The following is a 23,424-nucleotide window of genomic DNA, read 5'->3' on the forward strand; positions in this document are numbered from 1 at the left end:
TCTAGACCGTGTGACCAAAATGCAACATCATGAAGAATTTGGTACATAGATTTTTACTATAATGTAGACAAACTTATCTTTAAACTGCTGTGTAAAGACAGGCATATTCTACGTTAACACAAATGCTTCAGTCTACTACATCCTTAATAAAATGTTCTACATCAGTGACACAATAAGTTTCACACTCTCTCTTTAATTCATTTTCATGTCACACCTTAGCAGTAATAATAAACTGTCTGACAAAAGACGTGAGGCACTCATAAGAGATGGTTGAATAGCAATGTAACTTTGTACATATACACACACCAGTGAGCATGTAAGTAATTTACAGTTTGCAATTCTCTGTGACAGATAGAATGGCCACCAGAATGCATGAGTGCATTAGTGTTGCTCCTGCTTAGCATTGTTACTAGGCCTGGTAGGGTACACAAGAGGTCTGAACAGTATCAGGTGATGAGCAAACACTGAAAAGGACACAGAAATGATGGGTACTAGTGTAAGACAGCATTTTAAACAGTTAACAGAGTTTGAAAGAAGCTCATTGTTGATCTCCATTTGGCTGGATTGTGGAATTGTGCAATATCAACATTTCTGTAGCATTCAGATGTGACAGTGGCCCGATGGTGGACTGTAACATGATGTCAGGTAAAGTGTACTAGTTGTCAAGATTCTGGTCATTCACATCTGACCACCACAAGAGGGTATCACTACATCGTGGACCAAGCACATCATAACCACTTCACACATGTGACTGTCATCTGAGAACAAGTAATTGGCTCCTTGCAACATTCTGCAGCATCCCATACCATTGGTCAAAGACTAGCAGCTGCTGGACTAGGTACGTCTTGTCTCATGCGTAGGATTCCATTAATATCCCAACACAGATGGTTGTGTTTGGAGTGGTGCAGTAACTGGCAAGCTTGGACTGCTGATGAATGGTATCATATTATGTTCAGCAATGACTCATGGTTATGCACTACACACAGACGACCATCAACAAGTATGGTGGTACCTGTGTAGAGGTCTGATGGTTGCAATGTTTTGCATGACACAGCAGTGTTAATCCTGGCATCACTGTGTGTGGAACCATTGGGTATGACTTCAGGTCAGAGCTGATAGAGATTGAAGGAATTCACTGATGGTACAATAGTACGTCACAGACTTAATGCATTCTCCTGTATTAACTCTCATGTGACAATATTTTGGCCCATTTTTCAACAAGACAATTCTCACTTACATATGGCACATCTCTCTATGAGTTGTCAATGTGATGCTGAGGTAATCCTGTGGCCATTAAGATCCCCCAAATCTGTCCACAACAGAACATGTGTGAGAGCAGGATGCAACTTCATCCCAGTGCCAGTATCCACAATATCAAGGAACAGTTACAACAGTTGTGAGCTATCTTGGCTCAGAACAGGATACATTAGCTTTATGATGCCCTCCCCAACCAATCGGTGCATGCATCCACGACAGAGTGGGCGCAATGTTATACTGATAAGTGGGCTCATACTGCCAAGTTCTTTGTTAAATTTGTCTTGATATTGTGAACACTGCATCTTTGTTTGGTAAAAAATATCGGAGGAATATTACATTCTTATTTTATCGGGCTAATCTAATACCTGAATCTTGGTGTATGTGCTCTTTATTTACTGATTCTAAATATGAATACAAATGCTGCTGACAGTACCCATTTTCTATCATTGACTCCGTATCATAAGTAAAAATGAGTGGACAGTTAGCTCAGCAACAAAAACGCCATAAAAACTGGGACAGCAGATAGTCTGATTTGTGACAGTATAGTTATAATAAATCAATTAATAATTGCCACATATATTATTAGGTATAGCTGACATTTCAAAAGAGTAGCAGCAATATTTCTGGCTTCCTTCTTAACTGAACTGTGAACCCTGGGCACTGTAAAAGACTATTAGATTCCTGTAAACAGCTGGAAAATCATCACTGCAGCATTCACAAATACATAAAGTAAAGACAAGAGCATCAAATTACACACTGACAAAGTGACAGAGGACATACCTGAAGAATTGGTGGGTGTAACACAGGAGCATGCTCTGAGGAGGCAATAGGTTTCATGCTATTTAGTCCTGGTCTTGCTTTTTGATTTTCAAGTGAATTAGCATTCAGACGTAGTTTCAGTTGACTATATGCTTCAGTAAACCTCACTTCTTTAGCCAAAGGTCCTTCCTCTGCTTCATTCATCTGAAAATCAACACATGTTAAATATATTATTCATTCCATTCATCACAGATTTTTCTGAGTTCAGATGTCAGTATTTTACATGAGCACCAAGGAGCAAAGAAACAAGTATGGGCTAAATGACAAATCTTGCTTAGCTGTTAACATTTTCACCATATAGGGAAAAAGAAGACTATCTACAGGTACTGTCAAAAATGAGAAACAGTTTGCAACATGGGAAACTCTTTGTAATTGAATAATGATAATGATAATGATAATGATAATGATAATAATAATAATAATAATAATAATAATAACAAACAACAACTCAACCAATTACTAAAGATAACAGAAGTATTCAGCAATGATATAAGTATGGCTTTTGGAACAGACAAATGTAAGAAAAATAGCATAGTCAAGGGAAAACACACTAAACAAGAAGATTACATATTGGATAACCACAGCGACTGCATAGAAGCGATGGAAAAAACGGATGCCTATAAATATCTAGGATACAGACAAAAAATAGGAATAGATAATACAAATATTAAAGAAGAACTAAAAGAAAAATATAGACAAAGACTAACAAAAATACTGAAAACAGAATTGACAGCAAGAAACAAGACAAAAGCTATAAATACTTATGCCATACCAATATTGACCTACTCATTTGGAGTAGTGAAATGGAGTAACACAGACCTAGAAGCACTCAATACACTTACACGCTCACAATGCCACAAATATAGAATACATCACATACATTCAGCAACAGAAAGATTCACATTAAGCAGAAAGGAAGGAGGAAGGGGATTTATCGATATAAAAAACCTACATTATGGACAGGTAGACAATTTAAGAAAATTCTTTATAGAACGAGCAGAAACTAGCAAAATACACAAAGCAATCACTCATATAAATACATCGGCTACACCACTACAATTTCATAACCACCTCTACAACCCTTTAGACCACATAACATCAACAGATACGAAGAAAGTAAATTGGAAAAAGAAAACACTTCATGGCAAGCACCCGTATCATCTAACACAGCCACACATCGATCAAGACGCATCCAACACATGGCTAAGAAAAGGCAATATATACAGTGAGACAGAAGGATTCATGATTGCAATACAGGATCAAACAATAAACACCAGGTATTACAGCAAGCATATTATTAAAGATCCTAATACCACAACAGATAAATGCAGACTTTGTAAACAACAAATAGAAACAGTAGATCACATCACAAGCGGATGTACAATACTACCAAATACAGAATACCCCAGAAGACATGACAATGTCGCAAAAATAATACATCAACAGCTTGCCTTACAACATAAACTTTTAAAACAACAAGTTCCTACATACAAGTATGCACCACAAAATGTACTGGAGAATGATGAATACAAATTATACTGGAACAGAACCATTATAACAGATAAAACAACACCACATAACAAACCTGACATCATACTCACCAATAAAAAGAAGAAATTAACACAACTAATCGAAATATCCATACCCAATACAACAAATATACAAAAGAAAACAGGAGAAAAAATTGAAAAATACATCCAACTGGCTGAGGAAGTCAAAGACATGTGGCATCAGGATAAAGTTGACATCATACCAATTATACTATCAACTACAGGAGTCATACCACACAATATCCACCAATACATCAATGCAATACAGCTACATCCAAACATATATATACAATTACAGAAATCCGTAATTATTGATACATGTTCAATTACCCGAAAGTTCCTAAATGCAATATAACATGTACCGTACAGCAAAAAGGAAGTGACGCTTGATAAAGGTCCGCGTCACTCCATTCTTAACCAGACTTCTAAAAAGTCTGAGAAAGTAAAGAAATAATAATAATAATAATAACATAACAGGCATGCACGGTGGATACAAGCAGAAACAGACACATACAAGATGATACCACAAATGTCTGAAGTGATAATTTTGCAACATGAAGTCACCCAAGCAATTAATTCTACTCACAATTGGAAAGCCCTGGAAAAGATAAAATAGCAAATTTCTGGCTAAAGAAGTTCACCTCAACACATTCACATCTAACTAAATTATTTAACAGTTACATTGCAGACACATACACATTCCCTGATACACTTACACATGGAATAACTTATCTGAAACCTAAAGATCAAGAATACATAGGAAACCCAGCTAAATATCGCCCCATAACATGCCTACCAACAATATACAAAATATTAACTTCAGTCATTACAAAGAAATTAATGACACATACAACACAGAACAAAATTATAAATGAAGAACAAAAAGGCTGTTGCAAAGGAGCACGAGGATGTAAAGAGCAACTGATAATAGATGCAGAGGTGACATATCAAGCTAAAACTAAACAAAGGTCGCTACACTACGCATACATTGATTACCAAAAAGCTTTTGATAGTGTACCCCACTCATGGTTACTACAAATATTGGAAATATACAAAGTAGATCCTAAATTGATACAGTTCCTAAACATAGTAATGAAAAATTGGAAAACCACACTTAATATCCAAACAAATTCAAATAATATCACATCACAGCCAATACAGATTAAGCGTGGAATATACCAAGGAGACTCATTAACTCCTTTCTGGTTCTGCCTTGCTCTGAACCCACTATCCAACATGCTAAATAATACAAATTATGGATACAATATTACTGGAACATACCCACACAAAATCACACATTTGCTAAACATGGATGATCTAAAACTACTGGCAGCAACAAATCAACAACTCAACCAATTACTAAAGATAACAGAAGTATTCAGCAATGATATAAATATGGCTTTTGGAACAGACAAATGTAAGAAAAATAGCTTAGTCAAGGGAAAACACACTAAACAAGAAGATTACATATTGGATAACCACATAGAAGCGATGGAAAAAACAGATGCCTATAAATATCTAGGATACAGACAAAAAATAGGAATAGATAATATAAACATTAAAGAAGAACTAAAAGAAAAATATAGACAAAGACTAACAAAAATACTGAAAACAGAATTGACAGCAAGAAACTAGACAAAAGCTATAAATACTTATGCTATACCAATATTGACCTACTCATTTGGAGTAGTGAAATGGAGTAACACAGACCTAGAAGCACTCAATACACTTACACGATCACAATGCCACAAATATAGAATACATCACATACGTTCAGCAACAGAAAGATTCACATTAAGCAGAAAGGAAGGAGGAAGGGGATTTATCGACATAAAAAACCTACATTATGGACAGGTAGACAATTTAAGAAAATTCTTTATAGAACGAGCAGAAACTAGCAAAATACACAAAGCAATCACTCATATAAATACATCGGCTAAACCACTGCAATTTCATAACCATTTCTACAACCCTTTAGATCACATAATGTCAACAGATACGAAGAAAGTAAATTGGAAAAAGAAAACACTACATGGCAAGCACCCGTATCATCTAACACAGCCACACATCGATCAAGACGCATCCAACACATGGCTAACAAAAAGCAATATATACAGTGAGATGGAAGGATTCATGATTGCAATACAGGATCAAACAATAAACACCAGATATTACAGCAAGCATATTATTAAAGATCCCAATACCACAACAGATAAATGCAGACTTTGCAAACAACAAATAGAAACAGTAGATCACATCACAAGCGGATGTACAATACTAGCAAATACAGAATAGCCTAGAAGACATGACAATGTAGCAAAAATAATACAGCAACAGTTTGCCTTACAACATAAACTTATAAAACAACACATTCCCACATACAAGTATGCACCACAAAATGTACTGGAGAATGATGAGAATACAAATTATACTGGAACAGAACCATTATAACAGATAAAAAAACACCACATAACAAACCTGACATCATACTCACCAATAAAAAGAAGAAATTAACACAACTAATCGAAATATCCATACCCAATACAACAAATATACAAAAGAGAACAGGAGAAAAAATTGAAAAATACATCCAACTGTCTGAGGAAGTAAAGGACATGTGGCATCAGGATGAAGTTGACATTATACCAATTATACTATCAACTACAGGAGTCATACCACACAATATCCACCAGTACATCAATGCAATACATCCAAACTTATATATACGACGACAGAAATCCGTAACTATTGATACATGTTCAATTACCCGAAAGTGCCTAAATGCAATATAACATATACCGTAGAGTTAACAGGAAGTCACGCTTGATCAAGGTCCACTTCACTTTCCATTTTTGACCAGACATAACGTCTGAGAAAAGAAATAATAATAATAATAATAATAATAATTATTATTATTATTATTATTATTATTATTATTATATTGGCTGTTTCATTCATTTTTAACAAGTAGGTTAATAGATATCTAACTTTGATAGGGAATAGCTAATTTTTTTGTGATTTTTAAGTTGATCCCATAATAAAAGAAAAGCTCTTCATATTGATTGATGAGTATTATTTTAATCTTTTAAAGGATTACTGGCCACTTTTAAATACCCTATAGAGTAGTTTAGATGTTGGTAAGTTGTTGATTTCATTATGAGGGTGGTTTGATAAGTCTGGTTAATTTCCAGGAAAGACTAGAACATTTTTGTTGTGCCTTCAAGGTTGGTAAGCTTGATTATTCCAAGGACTGTGTAAAGAATTTCAATAATGTACAGTATACAGTTCATTGTTGACAGCCATCTGAATTGTTCAGTGTGTTGATTACAATTGAAACTGGAGAAAACCGAGTTATGTGGTGTTATTAAACATTTTCATTTGAAGGGTTACGCTGCTGCACAAATCAAGTAAAATTGGGTGAAGTTCACATGGACTCTGCACCATGAAATATTACTATATCTCATTGCTACCTATCAGAACCCCTCAGAGAGCATTAAAGATAAACACCAGTCCTAATTGTCCAATTGTAAAGTGACCTGTTTCCAAATTACATACAAAAATAACTACTATTTCAGTATACATATAATTTTAAAACGATGCTTTGCTGATTAACATTGTTCTTATGTGAGAAACATAATATAAATGTGAAATTAATACTGTAACTTATCGAAAGAAATGTAGCACATGGTCAGGATGTACCAGTAAACCTATCAGTATAAAATTACTACAGCAAATTAAATAGAACATATAAATAAAGCATGTTAATTGAATCTCTGATCTATGTTAGTACAAAAATTCAGGCACTAGTTGATTTGTTATAAACAAATTTAGAAATGAAATTGTTACCTGTAACATAATTAGTCAGAAAATGTTATATTAACTCGTAACTAAGTTGAAAATAGGTTCACCTCGTTCAGAACTGAGATTGTAAATTTTTAGCAATGTGTAGCTCATATTCGGTTTAACTTTTAATTGTGATTTTACATAAAATTGTAATTTTCATTGTAGGTAATTGTTAACAAAAGTATAAATAGAGGTAACGCAAGCGCCTTGGGGCACTCATTTTTTGGCTAGGGTTGCAAGCAAATGTATTTTAGGCTCACTCGTTTGTTGATTGTTGTGAACTCTGTGTTGTTTGATGTCAACTTTGGGTACATGTGATGTAACTGGTACAGTTCACCAGGCTCGGACACCAGAGTCCTGGAAATATATTGGTATTAAAACTGCACTGTATTTTGGAATTTATTTGGGAGTCTTCCGCAATCCTTTTCATAGGCTGCACAGCGACGAGACATGAATCCAGGAAGTTTACAAAACCCGAGAACTAAACAACTCTCAATGTTGGTAGAATTGAAATGAAAACAACGGCGCATCGACTGGGCATTTCACTCAAAACATTTGAAATGTGGAGGTGGGAAAATATAAACATCTCAACCATCACTGAAAACCACTGAGTTTTGGATTATCGAATTTAAACCTGGTTGGACACGCACTGGAGATGAAGTGTGTTCCATGTGTCCAATTGAGATCACCACAAAGGAAATCATTGACAAAATCCATGATACAGCAATGCAAGAACACTGAAGAAAAATTCATGATACTGTTGAGACAATAGGTATCTCAGCTGAGTAAGTGCGTAATATCCTGCATGGAGAATTGGCTATGAAGAAACTGTGCACGAGGCGGGTGCTGTGACTGCTCACAGCTAACCAAGAGCGCATTTGGCACAACATTTCAACACAGTGTCTGGCAATGTCTAATCACAATCCACAAGACTTTTTGTGCCAATTTGTGACTGCTGATGAAACCTGGATGCATCACTACACACCAAAAGTCAAAAAAGCCAGTCAAAACAATGGAGAAAGGTTGGTGAAAGTGCAGTGAAGAAAGCAAAGACAATTTTGTCAACTGGTAAAGTGATTGCCATTGATTTTCAGGATTCCTAAGAAATAATCCCCAAAGATTACTTGGAGAAAGACAGAACCAGAAATAGATCCTGTTATGCTTCATTGTTGGATCTTTTGAAATTTATGTTGGCAGAAAAACAGGCCAAGGTTAGTACACATAAAAGTGTTCTTTAACCAGGATAATGCACCATCCCACACATCAGCAGTGATAACAATGGTTCAGTGTCACCCATGGGTGAATGGATGATGCTGGAGGGTTCACATATCTCCATGTGAAAGGTGAACGTAGGTACTGGCTAAATGGCTGCCCCTTATGCCTTAGTTAGACATATGAGGTGTTACCCACTGCTGATACACCAACAGAGCCAGCATGGGGTGTCTCATTTCTTAGCCTGTAGCCAATTTTCCTGTATAGCCCAAACAAGAATAGAGGGCTTATATGTTTGTCACTGGAATCTCCAATGGCAGGTATGTAATGTAGCCCACCAGGGAAATTGCACACCAGTTGGGAAAGAATACGAGTATGCACTCAATACATTTGACAGGAAGCTTCACTTTATATATGGAAGATACTCTGTCAGCAGCTAAGGATCAGATTGGGTTCAGCAGGTTGCAAACATAGCTCTTGTTGGCACAAATGTCAAATGGTAGCTGGGTTTTAAGGCTATCCTCAGTTCCTTTACACAGCTGGTTGAGATGATGAAGACAACTCACCATGCATGTGAGACTGAAACAGTTCATGCTACCAGGTAGAGAATGTAAGCCATCCCCCCACCTTCCCCTGTAAGTCAGGCGTGCTCAACACAGAGGAATAGGCTACTCCAGTAAAAGAATATTTGATAAGGAATCTGTAGGAGAATGCATAGTATGCAAAAGAAAGTGTTTGTCTTGTAATGGCAGTTTATTGTACATCCCTGGAGCAATGAATGGGTCCCAAACAACTGCAAGAAAGTGTAGGTTATTGTCATCAGACTGATGCACATAATTTGTTGTTGTTGTTGTTGTGGTCTTCAGTCCTGAGACTGGTTTGATGCAGCTCTCCATGCTACTCTATCACGTGCAAGCTTCTTCATCTCCCAGTACTTACTGCAACCTACATCCTTGTGAATCTGCTTAGTGTATTCATCTCTTGGTCTCCCTCTAAGATTTTTACCCTCCACACTACCCTCCAATGCTAAATTTGTGACCAACTGATGCCTCAGAACATGTCCTACCAACCGGTCCCTTCTTCTTGTCAAGTTGTGCCACAAACTCCTCTTCTCCCCAATTCTATTCAATACCTCCTCACTAGTTATGTGATCTACCCATCTAATCTTCAGCATTCTTCTGTAGCACCACATTTCAAAAGCTTCTATTCTCGTCTTGTCCAAACTATTTATCGTCCATGTTTCACTTCCATACATGGCTACACTCCATACAAATACTTTCAGAAACGAGTTTCTGACACTTAAATCTATACTCGGTGTTAACAAATTTCTGTTCTTCAGAAACGCTTTCCTTGCCATTGCCAGTCTACATTTTATATCCTCTCTACTTCGACCATCATCAGTTATTTTGCTCCCCAAATAGCAAAACTCCTTTACTACTTCAAGTGTCTCACTTCCTAATTTAATTCCCTCAGCATCACCCGACTTAATTCGACTACATTCCATTATTCTTGTTTTGCTTTTGTTGATGTTCATCTTATATCCTCCTTTCAAGATGCTATCGATTCCATTCAACTGCTCTTCCAAGTCCTTTGCTGTCTCTGACAGAATTACAATGTCATCGGCGAACCTTAAAGTTTTTATTTCTTCTCCATGGATTTTAATACCTACTCCAAATTTTTCTTTTGTTTCCTTCACTGCTTGCTCAATATACAGATTGAATAACATCGGGGAGAGGCTACAACCCTGTCTCACTCCCTTCCCAACCACTGCTTCCCTTTCATGTCCCTCGACTCTTATAACTGCCATCTGGTTTCTGTACAAATTGTAAATAGCCTTTCTCTCCCTGTATTTTACCCCTGCCACCTTTAGAATTTGAAAGAGAGTATTCCAGTCAAATGCACATCATTATAGATTGTAAATAAAACCATCTAGATCTCTTATCTCTCTAGATCTGTTTTGTTTATCTCTTGACAATGACGGGATATTCACCCTGTTTCTTGCATTTCAGAAAATATTCCGGTTGTTGGTAGGTTGCTGTTTCAATTAGAAGGGTGGTTTACAAAGGATATGTATAGATCTGAGGTCCATTATAACTGCTTGTAATGTTTTCAGAGTCTAAAATAGGAACAACTTCCCAACTGCCCTTTCCTGTCCTCTCATGACTTAAAAAAACATTCTGATGAAATGTATTACTGTTAACATAGTGGGTCGCTATAATTAAACTTTCCCTATTTAATATGTTATAACACAGAAACTAATTAATTTATGAGTACCAAACTTTGTAACATTAATGTCAAGGACATGGGAAAGAGAAATAATGCAGAAGCAATTCGATTGAAACACTTTTAACATGCTGCTTTGGTACATCATACCATTACATACCTGTACCACTACTGCTACAAAAGGGGCAAAATATGGCATCCATTAGTGTCCAGAAGTCTGAAAGTGCAGGATTGCATTCTGCACAGCAGAATGAAGAATGTCCTCTCTTGATATACTGCACTTCAGATCAGCACATTTGAATATTCCCCTTGTAAACCCTGTCCTTCAGGTAACCCCACAACCAGAAATCACAGGGAGTGACAAAGCATTTAGAAATGATTGGCTGATAATGCAATCATTTCCAAGTGTGCTTCGAAGAAGCATGTGAACTTTACAAGCCATTTGAGAATGGCTTGAAGCACTTTCCATACAGTGGACCACGAGATGTTCAACTGCCATGACACAGCATGCGCACTGCCTGATGATTGGGAATTGTGGACAGCAGTTGGCTGCCACAGCAACACTGATTTCATCAACCACCTGTGGTGCAACTGATTGTCAGTCTCTTCCAGAGCGATGCCCAGTTCTCCAGTTGATTCGAACTACTTCATCATGATTCACACAGTAACTGGAGAAAGAGGACCCTTCTGAAATCCTTTCAGCAGGTGTATTCTCAAAGCACAGCTGCATCATTACTGTTATTTTGAGAATAGAGCTTCTCCTATAATGCCCTGCTCCTTTTGTTCAAGTTAAAGTCAACACGACAACAAGTGCATCGCGACTGATCAGGTGTGTGAGACTACGAATCACGATGACTGATCATGGCATCTGGTGGCCATAGTTGGAACTGGACGGTGGCACTGTGGCACATCAAAATCATGCACCCCATACTCTGGACATAATGCTACCAAGTTTGGTACTCATATGGTAATTAGTTTCCATGTTATAATGTGTAAAATAGGAAAAGTTTAATTATACCTGGTATTTACATTCTCCTTTAATTTACTCTGATGGGCTACTCACTGGAGCAATCTTTGATGGTTGGATGTTTTTTTCTTCCAAGCAGTAACACCCAACACATCGGGGGTGTTTTTAGTTTGTGAGAACAGAACCACTTAGTGAAGACTTTCACATCTGGTTGTCTTATCTGCTCATGAATCTGCTGGGTTACTTGCTCATAGTCCATGAAACATATCATCCAGGGGAAGAGAAACTGTCTTCTCCCATAATTTTTTTCATCCTTTTATTAAAAATGTAACTGATTAGGAATGTAAGGTTTTACAGAAACATAACATCAGACAAGTTTTTAAACCATCACAGAAAATATGTCAGGCTCTCAGATCTGTAAAGGATAAATGTCCTCCAGTGTCTGCGTGTGAACATACACTATCTGATCAAAAGCATATGTGCACATTATGTAATGCAGTTTTAACCACTAGATGTTACAAGGAGCAGATCCACCAGTATAAAAGGAGGTAGGGAAAAACGGAGTTTTGTGTTGTCATTAGAGAAGCATTAACAGCAGAACTGGTAAGTCAGGAGAGCTCAGTGACTTTGAATGTGGACTAAGCATTGTATGTCACCTGAGTAACAATTCCCTCAATGACATTTCAACTCTTCTAAAGCTGCCCAAGTAGACTGTTGGTGGCATAATTGTGAACTGGAAATGCTAAGGAGCACTCACTGTTAACCAAGACCAGGCAGATCTTATGTACTGACAGTCAGAGACTGTTTGGTATTATGGATGGTGGTTGTCAAAAATCACAGGAAATCAGAAGAAAGTATGGGGTTCAATGATTGAGCAGCTACTCATAAGCCACGCATTTCTGTCGTAAGACTTTGGTGATGTAAAAAGTGGTGCCACTGGACAGTGAATGACTGGAAACAATAGATTTGGAGTTATAAATCATGCTACATCCTGCAGAAATCTGATGGAAGGGTTTGAGTTTAACGAAGACCTGGAGAATGTTACCTGCCATATTTTTAGTGCCCACAGTGAAGTACTAAGGTGATGTAATGGTATTGGAGTTTTTTTGTGGATTGGGTGTGGTCCCTTTATTGTTCTTAAGCAAATTCTAAATGTGGATGGACATGAACACATTTTACAGCACGGTGTACGGTGTACAGCAGAGAAACAGTTCAGAATGATGACTGATTGTATCAACAAGATAATGAACCCTGTCATAAAGCAGCATTTGTGTGGCAATGGTTTGTGGGCAACAACATTACTTAAAAGGGCTGGCATGCCCAGTGTCCCAACCTGAATCCAATGGAACATCTTGGTGATGAGTTACAATGTCAGCTTCACTCCTGACCCTAGCGACCAGCATTAGTATCTTCTCTGGCTGTGGCTCTTGAGGAAGAACAGGTGCTATTCCTCCGCAAACATTCATGTGCATCATTGGAAGTGTCCTCAGGAGAGATCATACCATCATAAAAGTGGAGCGTGAGCACACTTCATATTAATGACCACTATTATGTAATCAGAGACTTTTTATCAGATAGTGTATAACATTCCATGTATGTGTGTAAGGTCTACTTTGGAGCCACAAAGAGAAGCTTGGAAACATGTGTGATGGAATACAGAAAAGTCTTTTTTAACTAGGAAAAGCAGAAAAATCAGCTGTAGCACAGCATGCTCTTCAGTCAGGAAACCAATATTTTATCTAAAGTATCTATTGTCCATGGATACATAGAAAAGTCATTGAAATATATAAACACAGGGACAGTTTAAACAGAAAGAAGAAGCAGTGAAACTTAATGACATACGGGCAATAGCTCAACAGAATTGATAGATATGTTTTGTCTTGAGCAGATGACAGTTCAACATTTTAATTTTATCTTTGACAAGGATTATCTTCCCATTTAGTTCCCACACAAAGCTTGGATTGAATAAGTTGACTCAGGCTGAGCTCCATAAATCTGTGCAAGCTTAATATTATGAGGTTCGGCAAGTACTCCAGAGGTTATCTCAAAAGAACTGTTTCACCTCAATTGCGATCTGATCACTGACACACAGCACAGGTGGATATTGAGGATCTTTTATAAATATTTGTACCATCCTTGGGATATAGACAGCTAACCAGAGATCCCTGCTCTTGGTCACATAGGTGGTGTGTGAGACATGGCCAGGGCTTACTATTATTGGGGCATGGTAGTACTGAGTGATCCCCAGCTTCAGAACCCCATATTTCCCTATCCCATTCTCAGCCACCAATGACTGAGCTCCCTGAGCTGCTCATTTGGCACCATCCAAGAGGTATGTGTAGCTTACAGAATACTATGTACATACCATTTTTCAGTGAGGTAAGTTACTGTCACAGAAACCTTTATTTAATTTCTCTAATGTTATTCAGAAAAACTGCAGAGAATGTAAGTCTTAAGGGTCAGACAGGGATTTAAATACTGCTCTTTTCTTTTCTTTCTTTTCTCTTTTTTTTATTTTTTAAATATGAGCCCAGTGTCTTCTTTGAATAGTTTCGAATAACTTCTGTGAAGAATTGTATCAGACATACAGAAATACATTTGCATAACTTAGCTTATGCCCTGAAAGAGAGATAAAATTTTGTGTTATTCTCCCACTGGTGGCAGTGAAAACATGAGACCAAATGATATTAATTTAGTGAAGTTACTTTCCTCCCTGACATGGGCGAAATTCTTTTTTTGGTGAAGAACTACATTCATATGTGCATTTTTTTGAGAATTAATATCAAACTGATAGAGAAGACACAAATTTACATGAGTTCTTCATATGTAACATCTGGAGACAGAGATTACTCTCTAAAAGTGAATTTAATTAACAAAAAAACATAGTAGTGGACAGTTATGGTATTGTTGTTTATGCATAAACTATTATGAAAGTACACTCATAAATGTGGCCGAGATTTACTGGATAAAGTTTAAAGTTAACTAGACAATGGAAAGGCTTGTATGCAAATTCATTCACATTCCATTATCATTTTTCTGTACAGCACTGCTTTCTAATGCACTGAACATTTCCTCAAAATAAGACACTTAACATTTAAATTCCATTGTATTTTCCCTTTCTCTTTTCCTATCCAAGTGTATCATACATGATCCATGATTCTGAAAATGTTATTTCACTATCTATGTTACTTTATTAATATTATGAAAAGAATAGATTGCTATTCACCATGTAGAGGAGATGTTCAGTTGCAGACAGACACAACAAAAATACTGCTAAACAAGTGAGCTTTCGGCCAAGAGGCCTCCTTCAAAAGTAAACAAACACACACACACACACATTCACACAAGCACAGCTCAAATGACCACTGTCCCTGCTCAAGGTCTCTTCTGGCCTCAGTGGGTAGAGTGAGTGAGTGAGTGAGTGAGTGAGATGGTGAGAGTGTGTGTGTGTGTGTGTGTGTGTGTGTGTGTGTGTGTGTGTGTGTACCAGTCTTTTTGTTGTGCCTGTCTGTGACTCAACATCTCCATTATATGGGAAATAGCAATCTATTCTTTTCATTATGTTGTCATTAGTCCCTCCTGGATTTCCCATTGTTTACTTTAGAAATTCCTCCTCAGTTATATTTTGAACTTCAATGACACTAACAAAGTCAACATTTTGAAATTTTGACACTTTCAGTGAGTTCTGATGCAGTATGACAATAAAAAGATATGTAAGGCATATGATTACAGTTCAGTAAAAATCATTTTTCATTTCTCATTCCTCTAAGCACAAAACACCAAATTTAACATAGAATCTGTAGATTTTAGTATGCATACACATTTAATATGTTACCTTTATAACGAGTTTGGCCTTCTCGAGGTCGCCTCTCGATAAACACTGAATTGCAAGACTTGCGTGTGATGAGAGCATGACATTGATGAAACCAAAAGGCGACAGAACACGCCCCGATTTTCTTTTCTTATTACTTTTGGGTACAAAGCACGCTGCAGATTGACTTGGAGAAGTTTCACCTAGATTTTTTTTAAAAAGTCATACACTGTTATTCACTGCTGCACTTTTCAATAAGTCAAATTACAAACATTTATGAAAATTTTATAGTGTCATTTAAGTAAGAGACAAAGACAAATGAACAGACTAAATTAGGTTACTTTTCATTCCAACAGATCCATAGTGAGGAGATCCTCCATGATGCAGAATGTGTCAGAAAACAAGAACACACAATATATATTTACAAAGAAAAGCAGATATGGTAATGTATCTTCCACTGATCCAAAGTGAAATGGCCCTCATGTATGTGGAATAAATCATAAAATCTTAAACATATTTTCAATTAAAACATAATAACAAACTTGTCACAAACATGTAAATGTACAGTACATTGAGGGGCATATGATAATTCTTAGGCTATTACAGTCATGCATCATCAAATTGAAAAATCCTTTTCCATCACTTATTTACAATGATTGCACAGTACTGTACTGAATTTTTAAGGAAGTCAGATTGCAGATAATATTCACATTATTTATTAGTATTAGTAACCAATACATAGGTCGTTCTGCTAAGAAATTCATCAGTGGAGTAGGAAGCGTTGTCCATCAGTAAAAGGTGCTTGCCAATTTCTGAAAATTTGCGTTCCTAAATGGTGGACACGTTTTTGGACCAAAGTAAGTGACTTTAAATCGTTGTGAAGGTTATTCTTATTTTTTCTAGTACTGATTCCATGAACTGAGCTGTTGGTTTGAAAAAGAGCTATATTTTTAATAACAAATTTTATTAAGGAATAACTATAATAGGAAGCAATAATTAGTATCCTTAGATTCATACACAGACCTCTGCAGGATGTTCTTGAGCTCACACCACAGAAATTCTTACTACACATTTTGTGACTCGAAAACTTTAGCTTGGCTTGATGAGTTAACCCAAAAAGTAATTCTGTATGACATTACAGAATAAAGGTAAGCAAAGTATGCTATCTTTGTAGTTTTTACTACATCTACATCTACATGATTACTGCGCAATTCACATTTAAGTGCTTGGCAGAGGGTTCATCGAACCACAATCATACTATCTCTCTACCATTCCACTCCCGAACAGCGCGCGGGAAAAATGAAAACCTACACCTTTCTGTTCAAGCTCTGGTTTCTCTTATTTTATTTTGATGATCATTCCTACCTATGTAGGTTGGGCTCAACAAAATATTTTCGCATTCGGAAGAGAAAGTTGGTGACTGAAATTTTGTAAATAGATCTCACCGCAACGAAAAACGTCTTTGCTTTAATGACTTCCATCCCACCTCGCGTATCATATCTGCCACACTCTCTCCCCTATTATGTGATAATACAAAATGAGTTGCCCTTTTTTGCACCCTTTCGATGTCCTCCGTCAATCCCACCTGGTAAGGATCCCACACCACGCAGCAGTATTCTAACAGAGAACGAACGAGTGTAGTGTAAGCTGTCTCTTTAGTGGACTTGTTGGATCTTCTAAGTGTCCTGCCAATGAAACGCAACCTTTGGCTCGCCTTCCCCACAATATTATCTATGTGGTCTTTCAAACTGAAGTTGTTCGTAATTTTAACACCCAGGTACTTAGTTGAATTGACAGCCTTGAGAATTGTACTATTTATCGAGTAATCGAATTCAAACGGATTTCTTTTGGAACTCATGTGGATCACCTCACACTTTTTGTTATTTAGCATCAACTGCCACCTGCCACACCATACAGCAATCTTTTCTAAATCACTTTGCAACTGATACTGGTCTTCGGATGACCTTACTAGATGGTAAATTACAGCATCATCTGCGAACAACCTAAGAGAACTGCTCAGATTGTCACCCAGGTCATTTATATAGATCAGGAACAGCAGAGGTCCAAGGACGCTTCCCTGGGGAACACCTGATATCACTTCAGTTTTACTTGATGATTTGCTGTCTATTACTACGAACTGTGACCTTCCTGAAAGGAAATCACGAATCCAGTCGCACAACTGAGACGGTACCCCATAGGCCCGCAGCTTGATTAGAAGTCGCTTGTGAGGAATGGTGGCAAAAGCTTTCCGGAAATCTAGAAATACGGAATCAACTTGAGATACCCTGTCGATAGCGGCCATTACTTCATGCGAATAAAGAGCTAGCTGCGTTGCACAAGAACGACATTTTCTGAAACCATGCTGATTACGTATCAATAGATCGTTCCCTTCGAGGTGATTCATAATGTTTGAATACAGTATATGCTCCAAAACCCTACTGCTAACCGACGTCAATGATATAGGTCTGTAGTTCGATGGATTACTCCTACTACCCTTCTTAAACACTGGTGCAACCTGCGCAATTTTCCAATTTGTAGGTACAGATCTATCGGTGAGCGAGCGATTGTATATTATTGCTACGTAGGGAGCTATTGTATCAGCGTAATCTGAAAGGAACCTAATCGGTATACAATCTGGACCTGAAGGCTTGCCCGTATCAAGCGATTTGACTTGCTTCGCAACCCCTAAGGTATCTACTTCTAAGAAACTTATGCTAGCAGCTGTTCGTGTTTCAAATTCTGGAATATTCCATTGGTCTTCCCTGGTGAAGGAATTTCGGAAAACTGCATTCAATAACTCCGCTTTAGCGGCATAGTCGTCGGTAACAGTACCATTGGCACTGCGCAGTGAAGGTATTGACTGCGTCTTGCCGCTTGTGTACTTTACATACGACCAGAATTTCTTCAAATTTTCTACCAAATTTCGAGACAATGTTTCGTTGTGGAACCTATTATAGGCATCTCACATTGAAGTCCATGCCAAATTTCGCGCGTCTGTAAATTTTAGCCAATCTTCGGGATTTCGCGTTCTTCTGAACTTCGCATGCTTTTTCCGTTGCCTCTGCAACAGCGTTCGGACCTGTTTTGTGCACCATGGGGGATCAGTTCCATCTCTTACCAATTTATGAGGTATGAATCTCTAAATTTCTGTTGCTACTATATCTTTGAATTTGAGCCACATCTCGTCTACATTTGCATAGCCAGTTCGGAAGGAGTGGAGACTGTCTCTTAGGAAGACTTCCCTCCCCCATCTCCTCCTCTCTCCCACTACATCCATCTCCTCCTCTCGCCCTCATGTCCATCTCGTCACTCCCCCCACCTCCTCCTCACCTTTCTCTCTGTCCATCTCCTCCTTTCCCCTTTCTCTGTCCATCTTGTCCCCTTTCTATTCTCTGTCCATCTCTTATGTACACCCATCTCCCCCTTCCCCTTTCTCTCTCCATGTTCATTATCATGCAGCTCAATCTTTATGCTGTCATGTCTCTTTGACTGTATATTGTACAAAAATATAATTTTGCAGGTACATTCAGTGGTACATGCAGAATACTAAAATTATAAAGAATGTAGCAACCAATAGTGGGAACATAATTTATTTATCTTGTTGCAAATCGATTTCGACTGATATCAGTCATCATTGGTGCATTTTTCTAACCGATACATGGCATAAGTAGAAGTACTGCCCTTGGCAGATTTCTACCATGAAGGACAGTACTTCTACTTATGGCATGTATCGGTTAGAAAAATGCACCGATGATGACTGATATCAGTCGAAATCGATTTGCAACAAGATAAATAAATTACGTTTCCACGACTGGTTGCTACATTCTTTATAATTTTATATTCCACAGTCGCTGCACAGAAAGGGAACCTTATGGAGCCCAACATTCAAATGTGGAATACTGTCTGTGAAATGTGTTGTGAATACAATTAGTAGTACAGTAGTAATAATTTCAAACTGCGTGCCTGATGCGGCAATTTTACTGCATGAACAGCAAACTTGTATGCAGTGATAAACTTTTTTCCTTTCATCATACTGTCTCGTAAAGGTTTGGAATTATGTGTAAAGTTCATTGCAAGTCACTATGTACTCTCGTTCTCAAATACTGGATAGATACAGTCTGGCTATTTGTGCATCATGAGCTACACTTCTTTATCACACCTATCGCTTTGAGAGGCAGATGGTTCTTACTCCAACAGCTTTTCTTTCCAGATTTTTGATTGAAATCAATGCAATATACACACACACACACACACACACACACACACACACACACACACACACGGCGAGTCAGGAGGAAAAGTACATAGTATATACAAAAAAGGTCCTACTCTTTTTTTCTCTAGGACTAATAGTTTGCATGAAGAGAGTGTGAGAACACTGAATATCTCATGCGATGCAGATGTGTTGTGATTTAGGTAGTTTTTGTGGGCCAATTTGAGTTAGTTTCCTCACTTAATAGGCCACAAGTGTTCCATGTCAAATTTTTCACCTCAACTTCCTCTATACAACTGTAGTACATTGTAAACAACAACACTGTTAGAATAATACAGAAAACAAATGACAATAAATGATGACTAAGTGACAACCTCAGCTGCCAACAGGTGTTATTGTTATACCTCGATGTGGACAGCTGAAAATGTGTGCCCCGACCGGGATAACAATGCACATTAAATGTGTCCTATCTCGGAATACATTTGGAATAGGGCATATGTCTGCAAGACATTTTTTGTTCATAATTCGTAATACCATCACCACTAAAAGCATTTACCTTTCCTCCTGACTCACCCTGTATGCATATAAACATCCACTTTTTAAGCTATGAATGGATATCATGTATTTCTGGCAGCATTCGAATTCTAAGTAATATGTATTTCTGGCAGCATTTGAATTCTAAGTAATATTTGTTTAGATACTTCAGCAGTTCTGTGGCATGCTGTGATGTAGTGATTCTTGTCAAAATTCATTGTTAATCCATTTGCCTTCAACCAACTCCTGACATTACTGAATATTTCATTAGCTGCCTTTTCAGTAAGAAGTATATTCCTATCTTTGCATCATAAAATTGATACCTTCTGAAACTGCAAGTGAAAGATCATTTATGTATATCAGAAACAACAGAGGACACAAAATTGAACCTTTTGGTAAACCATGTCCAGTTGCTTAGAATTCTGAGTGGATATCTGTTGTGCACCAGGCTTAACGGTATACAACAAATACTGTGAGAGGCTGTTACCCCAGATGCACAATCATTAGCCTGGCACCTCTCAGTTCCTAGCAGTCACCTCCAGAGGGTGCTCATAAATGAAGACAATATTTTGCTTCCATGCAACGTCTACTTGCACATCATATCCATCTGCCGATAGTGTGGACAGTTGCTAAAGGGAACTCTGTCAACCATGGACTACATGCTTCCATCTCACAATGATGGACATGGAAACTCTTCCGTCAATAGGCACAAAACATGACGTGCCATGGACACTCGGACAGTGCTGGACTGGCAGTTAGGCAGCAGCCCAGTACCATACTCTGAAGCCTACCATCTGACTTAGGAGTTGTCATATCATGAATAATGAGACTACCAAGAGTGTCTGTAATCACTATTAGCAGTTATAGCAAAAATATATTAGACTGCCAAGAGACAGTAAAGTGATTCAGATTTCATTGTATTAGGTATAGAGCATTAAGTGCTGTTACCATGGATGTCTGGGCTGAATTAATAGTAGCATTCAGTTAATACATTCACAATAATACCGTCATGCGGTGGCATGGAACTAATACACACTGCTTTCTAACATTCAGGAATGACAAAAATCATGAACTTGCTGTGCCTGCTATTCTGTAATGGAGTATTCTAAATTTTGCATTAGGATATCATGGTTCACACAATCAAAAGCCTTACCCAAGTATGAAAATAATGCCAATGACAACAATTTCTGTCTCTTTTATTCTAGTGCAAGTCTGTTCAGCTTTGACAGTTCAGAGCAGAATGTGGGTGCTCAACATATTACACTTCTCTTGTGTGAGAATGAAATTATTAGTAATCCAGTAGAGTTGTGTAAAATATTTAATAATCACTTCTTGTCAACAGTAAGCAAATTAAACCAAAATTTTATTTGTTTAAGTAAATATGTAGAACACTTGAAAGCTGATGTTTCAGGTGAACCACATCACACTGTGTGTAGCTGTTTGGAGATTGTCTTGGCCTTCTTTTATGAGGGCAACATTATTTGTAATCTGGACAATCAGTTCATCTCTTGTTTTTCTTTTTCCTTAGGCAAAAATCAGGAGGAGTAAAGTCTCATGACTTTGGTGGGCAAGAAACATAACCATTTCTGCTGATCCATCTTCTGCAGAATGTTAGGTTTAGATGATGTGTCATCTGATGACTAGAATGTGCAGGACCCTGTCATGCTGGCAGAATATATCCATCTTTGTAGCCAAAGAAACCCTTCCAGTAATGCTGGAAGATCGTTTTCAAGAAAGTCTACATAATGAGGGCCTGTATGATGATTCTATAACACAGCAGGTCCAATCATCTCATTGTCCATCACACTGTACCACCCATTTACAGAGAAGTGTTTTTGAAAATGTGTCCCCAGAAAGGTATGTGGGTTTTAAGTGGTCCGCTGATATGTGTTTTGAGTGTTACTGAAACCATCATGGATGAATGTAGATTCATCAATAAACTTAATTAATGGGATTATTCTGCAATTTGCCAATTACAAAATTCTAATTGTTTACCTTCAACTGTTTCTAAAAAGTTCTGAATTCACTGTAAATCATAAGGATAGAAAGTGTGCATATGTAATGTACACTATATTCTAGAATCTAGTATGAAGAACACCAATATGTGCAAAAATTCTGCATGTGCTTGTTGAAGTACTACATTCTACCATCTGAATAAGGTCTTCTACTTCATAAAAACTCTCCTCATTTGTGCATTCACATGAAATATGATTGGCACTGCACACAGTTCAGTGAAAACTTGAACAAGCACTGTTTACTCTGGCGCTATGCAATTAGGAAATCATCTGCCATATTCTCTACAAGCAGCAGTAGAATTTCTATTACAAAACCCATACAGAGATAGCATATTGTCACACTCTGAATCTATAAATACATGCAGTATGCTTGAACAATATAGTAGACTTGGCCAACAAATCACCAACACACTTGAAAATTCAATTTTGTGAATCCAAGTGCAACTTCACAACTTGAATATCACAACAGGAATTACAAAGGATCAATAAATCCATAGCACCTGGAGTATTAACACATGAAATGAGAATATGTCTGTGTAACCATCTGGACATATGTTGTAAGGAATGTGTAATTCAAATTATTTTATACTGCCAAATTCTATAATATTTACTTTTCCTCCTGAAACAGCCTGTACTTTTTTCCATTTTTCCTGAAATTTGGAAAAAGATATTTCCCACAGAGTGGTTAGTAGTGAATCGATGAAGTGGTTCTAGGAACTACACACAATGGAACATGACTGAACTTTTAAGAAAATGCTCATGGAATAATGACACCACAGTGAAATTTCGTATCCTATACTACACACTCTAATAAGTAATGCTCACTTCAAATTCAGCAGATCTGTGCATCTAACACTGTTATACAGGAGAAAGTCACTTCAGATGATGTTCTAAAGTCCCCACATGAGACATTTTACACCAGTGCAAATCAGCTATGTTTGTTTGTTTATATGCTGCAACTCAATTATGAAATTTGAGTA

General features: G+C 37.4%; 1 protein-coding gene across 1 annotated transcript in view; it reads right to left on the reverse strand.

Annotated features, from left to right (window-relative positions):
• Positions 1-23,424, reverse strand: part of LOC126249271 (zinc finger FYVE domain-containing protein 26) — a 393,885-nt gene that overhangs the window by 245,085 nt on the left and 125,376 nt on the right. Inside the window, exons 13-14 of the mRNA XM_049950925.1 lie at positions 15,707-15,885; positions 2,038-2,220 (exon numbers count right to left, since the gene is read on the reverse strand). Of these exons, the coding sequence (XP_049806882.1) occupies positions 2,038-2,220; positions 15,707-15,885 (362 nt within the window). The remainder of the gene's footprint in view (positions 1-2,037; positions 2,221-15,706; positions 15,886-23,424) is intronic.

Source organism: Schistocerca nitens, chromosome 3 (genome assembly GCF_023898315.1).
Source record: "Schistocerca nitens isolate TAMUIC-IGC-003100 chromosome 3, iqSchNite1.1, whole genome shotgun sequence".
Classification (NCBI taxonomy): domain Eukaryota; kingdom Metazoa; phylum Arthropoda; class Insecta; order Orthoptera; family Acrididae; genus Schistocerca; species Schistocerca nitens.